Source organism: Chelonoidis abingdonii, chromosome 12 (genome assembly GCF_003597395.2).
Source record: "Chelonoidis abingdonii isolate Lonesome George chromosome 12, CheloAbing_2.0, whole genome shotgun sequence".
Lineage (NCBI taxonomy): Eukaryota > Metazoa > Chordata > Testudines > Testudinidae > Chelonoidis > Chelonoidis abingdonii.
Genome location: NC_133780.1, coordinates 202,697 through 208,694, shown reverse-complemented (window position 1 = coordinate 208,694; position 5,998 = coordinate 202,697). Strand labels below are relative to the sequence as shown.

The following is a 5,998-nucleotide window of genomic DNA, read 5'->3' as shown; positions in this document are numbered from 1 at the left end:
CCCCCCCCCCCCGCCCTCCCTGGTCTGTCTCCTCAGGTTCTGGCCAATGGGCTGGACAACAAACTGCGTGAGGACCTGGAGCGGCTAAAGAAAATCCGGGCGCATCGGGGCCTGCGCCACTTCTGGGGGTACGAGAGGAGCAAGAACAGTGGGGGTGGGAAGGGTGAATGGGAGGGGGCCTTTTCCTACTCCCTGGGAGATGGTTTGGGGTCCCCTTCATCCTTTGCTGTGCAGTGGGGATGGGTGGCTGAAGATAAAGGGGGTCATTGGGCGGGATAAGGGGAGGGGGACCTGGGCGCAGAGCCTTTGCATGTGAATGTAGCAGGGAATTATGGGACAATGCAGAGCTGGGGGTGTAGGGCCATAGGAGTTGGCTGAGGGGTGGATTCAGAATTTGGAGGGGTGGGGGGGCAGGTCTGGAACCTAGGAGCAGCAGCAGGGCGGGCCGGGATCTGGTCCCATCTCACTCCCCTCTCTCCCCCAGGCTGCGCGTGCGGGGCCAGCACACCAAGACGACCGGGCGCCGGGGCAGAACCGTCGGTGTCTCCAAGAAGAAGTAGTGTCTGCCCTGTGTCTGCAATAAAGTGCTGTTCTCAGAGCTGCCTCTTCACTGTGTGGGGAGGGCGATCTTTGTGAATAGGGATTGACCCCCAACAGGGAGAGATTAGGGGGTTGTCATCACCTTAGGGGGAGGGCGATGGGGAGGAGTAAAGCTGGGCATAGGGCCCAGCTGGGCCAGCATCATTCTGGCCTGGGCCCCAAAGATTCTGGAGGGGGTTGATGTGCGGCTGGGTCTCAGGGGGCCCTTTCCCCCATGAGCTGGGTAAGGGTGGTCAGTGCAGGCCCTAGCGGTGTTGAGGCAGGAGTGTGGGGTTCCATTCTGTATCCTGCACTACCCCCAATTGGGGGTGGGGTACAGGAGGCTTCTTCATGGCCTGTGCGCAGTTCTTCGGACCCTGTACCTTGCCCTACCTATAGCTGTGCCCTCTGAGGGATCCCTGCATAGCCAGCTCTCATGCCCCACATCAGGCAGCTGCACCTCACCAATGGGTGGTGAGTCTCTGCATCCAAATTAGGGGAGTGGGAAATAATGGATATGGCTGTTCACTGATTTAGCAGGAGCCATGGTGCTTGGTAAGCTGGCCCCAGAGAAAGTGTTTTAATGAAGCTAAATCCCAGTGCAAACAGCCAGAAACAATAGCAGAGGCCATGGGGGACGGTCTGGGAAGAGGAGGCTCTGAAAAAGTTGTGGGGGTCATGGTGAATAAACATTGGCATGTGGGCTGCCTGTGGGATCCTGGGCTGCAGAAAGGGGAGTTGTGAACAGGTTATTTTCCCTCCGGAGGGGGCCCTGGCACAGCCGCTGCTGGAATCAGGTGTCCCGTTCTGCCACCCATGGTTCCAGGAGGCTGTTGATAAGCTGGAGAAGTCCGAGAAGAGCTGTGAGAAGGAAGAGAGGAATGAAGAGGCCATCCAGCGCCGGGAGGCCAGGCTGTGGGGCTAACAATGAACGGGTGACAGCCTCTGCTGGTATCTACCTGCCAATCGAACATCTGGCAACAGGATTCACCGGCTGGTGCTGGAGTTACAAGAACTCACTGACATAAGGCATCAATCTTTAATGCTGAGAGTAATTAAACCAATTTCCACAGGTGGGTGGGGGTGGATCCTTGGACACGGTTGGGTTTTAAATGAGGATTGGGTGCTTCTCTAAAACGAATTCTGCATTAGGGATTATGGTGGGGCTGGGCGCTGACCTGGGATTGGACTAGATGGGCACAAATGTCCCTTTTGGCCTTGGAATCTGAAACCCCCTGCCCCTCCCCAGAGGTGGCTGCATGTCTGTGCCCCGTAGCATGACCCTGGTGAGGTCCCTCTGTCACGTGGGCTGTGGTTATTTCACTGGCTTCTCAGTTATGGGATGGTCTAGGCCTGTGCCCTCATCCAAGATGGCCGCCGCTTGACTTTGGTCAGTCCCCCATCTGGGCGCCGTCGAGTTGCCCTCATCCGTGATGTCACCTGTACGGCTTTACTACGGAGCCGGTTGTCGCCACGTTGATTGGCCGCGGGCTCAGTCGCCTCGCTCCCTGATTGGGTGCGGCGGCCGGGACCGGAAGAGCCTGGCCCGCAGCTGGAGGCTACACGTGGTTCCAGGCGCTGAGGATGGAGGCGGTAGCTGGGAGCGGGGCGTATGGGGGGTCAGCCGGGGGAGGGAAGAAGGTGAGTGCCGGGGCAGTGAGCCCCCTGCTCTCGGGGGCTGTTCTCATGCTGTGTCCGTGGGGCAGGGATTTCCCCCCGTGTCTGTGGGTAGAGATTCCCCGTGGGGGGAGGCAGTTCTCTCCCTGTGTCTGTGGGGCAGGGATTCCCTGTGGGGGGAAGCAGTTCTCACCCTGTGTCTGTGGGGCAGGGATTCCCCGTGGGGAGAGGCAGTTCTCTCCCTGTGTCTGTGGGGCAGGGATTCCCTGTGGGGGGAGGCAGTTCTCACCCTGTATCTGTGGGGCAGGGATTCCCCGTGGGGGGGGGGGCAGTTCTCACCCTGTGTCTGTGGGGCGGGGATTCCCCGTGGGGGGAGGCAGTTCTCACCCTGTGTCTGTGGGGCGGGGATTCCCCGTGGGTGGGGGCAGTTCCCACCTTGTGTCTGTGGGGCGGGGATTCCCCCCGGGGGGCAGGGGTTACCCCGTGTCGTGAGCAGGGAGGGGGCAGATCACTAACACAAGCCGGGGGTGAGCACCCAATTACAGGGTTTGGGGGTGTTTATTGCCCCCACCCATGTCCGTGAGGCGACGGGGTCTCTACGGCTCCTCTAGTAATCTGGGGTCACGGGGGAGGGGCTGGCTATATCTGTGGGGTGTCCTGTGAGGAGTGATCTGGGGGGCAGGGCTGGCCCTCTTCCAGGGGCTACAGCAGGAACAGCTCCATCCCCGCAGAGGGGCAAGTCTTTCTCTGGTCGGGGAGGGGGGCTGGAGGTCAGTTCCCCCCCCCCCTCCCATGATAATGTAGTGTGGCTAGTGGTTCTGCCCCTCGTGGTGGGGGCTGCTCCCCATCAGGCCAGTGGGAGTGCCTGGCTATTCTGCCCTGTGGGGCAGGTATCTCCCCACAAGTTGGGGGACAGTTTTAGTCTGTGTCCTCTGCCCCCCACCCCCAGCAGGGGGAACTGACTCCCCCCATGTCTCACCCCCTCACCAATACCCCCAGCTCACGAGGTGGGGAGAACTGATTCACCTCCATGATTCATCACCCCTTTCTCTTCCCCTGCCCCCCGAAGAAGAAGATGACGAAGAAGCTGCAGCGCTACTGGGACGGGGCCCCCCCGCCAGACACCCCCGCAGATGCCCCCTCCAAGGCCAAGAGGCGCCGCAATGAGAAGACTAGGCCACGGGCTGGGGCAGAGGGGAGCCTGCAGGCCAGGAAGGTGCTGCAGGTGTCAGAGGCCACAGGCCAGATCTCTGGGGTAAGGTTGGGAACGCTGGGGGGCTGGCCATGGGGGGAGGAGGGACGGCTGAGGTGGGAGGACGAGGGTCAGGGGATTGCACGGCAAAGGGGAGTACTGCTGGGGCTCTTGGTGGGGATGGGGGCCTGTAGCAGACCCCCCCCACATTCTCCATCTGTCTTTCTCTCCCTAGAAGAGGGACCCATTCCCTGGCGCCGCCCCCCTCCCTCACCACAAGGTGAAGAAATTCCAGCGGGGCCAGAAATCGCAGCTGGTGAGTTGAGGGGCGTGGCAGAAATTGAGGGGCAGCTGGGTCCTGGGGGTTGCTGGGCAAGGTCGTCCCGGGGGGGGGCGGTCCCCCATGGTTAATGACCCCCAGTGGTGGGGGTCAGGAGGAACAGGACCACGTGTGGCTCTCACCGCGTCTGTGTGTCTGTCCCTCCACCTCCCAGGCAGGGGCATCCAGCCAGCGGCTCCGGGACCATCTGGCCTTGCTGGAGCAGAAAGTGGAGCTGGCAGTGCAGCAGGCAGCGCGCATGGAGCTGCTGCTGCCCGAGGAGCCAGGGTGAGTGTGTCTTCTTCCCCGCCCCCCACTGCCCCAGTGCCCCCATCATCCCCTCCCTTCGAGCCCCCGCCCGGTGCTGCCGCTTGAGCTGGGGCTAAGAGCTGGTTCTCCCCCCACCCAATGGGATAGGTGACCGCCCCGCCCAACTCCACACACACGCCCCCAATCCTGGCCGTCTCCCCTCCCCCACCAGTGTCGGGTCCATTCCTGGCTCTTACCCCCATCCACCCCCCACAGGTTCCTGGAGGGGGACCCCGGTGAGGACACCTGCACCATCGCCCAGGCTGACATCGCCGAGGCCGCCGACATCACTAGCGCCACCAAGGTCAGAGACGCCCCCACGCACCAGGGGTGTGTGTGTTGTGAGGTGGGGGGAATGGCAGGGGGAAGGGTCATCCCTAGGATATGGGGGGGGGGGTCAGTGGGCAGTATTGGGAGGGGGAGAGCCTGGGCGGTATCCTGGGGCAGCATCTCAGTGGTGGTGGGGGATCACCGAGGGGATCCTGGGGCAGCATCTCACTGGTGGTGGTGGGGTCACTAGGGGGATCCCAGGGCAGCGTCTCAGTGGGGAGTTCACCTGGGAGGCAGGGACCTGGGGGGAGGAATCTTGGGACAGCATCTCCGTGGTTCATGGTGGGTCACCGAGGGGATCCTGGGGCAGCGTCTCAGTGGTGCAGGGGGCAAAGTCTCAGTGGGGGGTTCACCCAGGGTTGGGGTTAGTGTCTAACCAGGTCTGTCCCCACATAGCACTTTGAGCTGACGCTGAACCAGTTTGGCCCCTACAGGATGGATTATACCCGACATGGCCGGTGAGTGGGGGGTGGGCAGGGAGGAGCATGTGCAGGGAGAGTATGAGGGAGGAGGACCCGTGGGGCAGGTAGGAATCAGTGGGGAAGGTGTGGGGGCTGGTCGGCTGTACCTAGGTGGCAGGTCTTCTAGGGTGCGGTTTGAGAGGCAGGGCCCGACTGGGTTCTCCTGTGGGCGGGAGGGTCTGCGTCAGGGACCCCTGACCCTACAGGCCTTCCCTGAGCTGCTCTGGGGGTCCTAGCGGGGTCCCAGAGGGGCAGGTCTGGAGATATACGGAGACTGGATTGTGTGTGTGTTAGAAGACGAGTCTCCCCAGGCCAGGACCCTGGTGCATGGCTGGGGGGTTCCCCAGCTGCTCCCCTTACCCCTCCCGTCTCCCCCCGCAGGCACCTGCTGCTGGGGGGCCGGCGAGGCCACGTGGCAGCCCTGGACTGGCAAACCAAGTCACTGCTGTGTGAGATCAACGTCATGGAGACGGTCACTGATGTCACGTGAGTGTGTGACTAGGGATGTGCGACACCGGGGGGTGTGCAACACGGAGGAGTTGGCGGGGGTGGGGGGCTGCATCCGCTGCTCCCTGCAGGTGTAACGGTGCATCAACAGGACGTGCCCATCGCACCTGTGGGCGTGCATCAGGAAAGCGAGTGTGCACGTCTCTGCCCGTCTGTGGCCGGGGAGGCTGGTTGGGTTGCACGAGGGGGCACGTTGCACAGGCAGTGTTTGGCAAGTTGCACACGGGCTGAGTCGTGCAATGGGACACGTTGTGGTGTCCCCCCCATCTCACGCCCCCCCCATCCCCAGGTGGCTACACACGGAGAATATGTTCGCAGTGGCCCAGCGGCGCTGGCTGTACGTCTACGACAACCAGGGCGTGGAGCTGAACTGCCTGAAGCGCTTCAACGGGGTCCTGCGCATGGAGTTCCTGCCCTACCACTTCCTGCTGGCTACTGCCGTGAGTGTGGGGGGGGGGGGACTGTCTTCTTGTTCTTTATTATGTGGCTATTAGAAACCTTACTATTGGTTAATGCCCCTGAAAGGTCCAACCTATACATGGTTGCTTTCCACTTTATACTACATGTCTAAATTTAGACATGTAGTATAAAGTGGAAAGCAACCATGTATAGGTTGGACCTTTCAGGGGCATTAACCAATAGTAAGGTTTCTAATAGCCACATAATAAAGAACAAGAAGACAGT

The 5,998-nt window shown here is 61.5% G+C and overlaps 1 protein-coding gene and 2 long non-coding RNA genes across 3 annotated transcripts in view; 2 read left to right on the top strand and 1 right to left on the bottom strand.

The window, feature by feature from the left end:
• LOC116829522 (uncharacterized) overlaps positions 1-5,998 on the bottom strand; it is a 91,580-nt gene that overhangs the window by 48,302 nt on the left and 37,280 nt on the right. The gene's annotated exons all lie outside the window — the stretch shown is intronic.
• LOC116829519 (uncharacterized) lies at positions 29-596 on the top strand. Its single transcript, XR_004374761.2, has 2 exons — positions 29-128; positions 485-596. It is a non-coding gene; the product is annotated as an uncharacterized LOC116829519 (long non-coding RNA).
• Positions 2,078-5,998, top strand: part of LOC116829518 (WD repeat-containing protein 46) — a 13,935-nt gene continuing 10,014 nt past the window's right edge. Inside the window, 8 exon segments of the mRNA XM_075071519.1 lie at positions 2,078-2,220; positions 3,266-3,412; positions 3,624-3,704; positions 3,883-3,995; positions 4,233-4,320; positions 4,743-4,804; positions 5,189-5,293; positions 5,604-5,760. Of these exon segments, the coding sequence (XP_074927620.1) occupies positions 2,164-2,220; positions 3,266-3,412; positions 3,624-3,704; positions 3,883-3,995; positions 4,233-4,320; positions 4,743-4,804; positions 5,189-5,293; positions 5,604-5,760 (810 nt within the window). The 5' untranslated portion in view covers positions 2,078-2,163.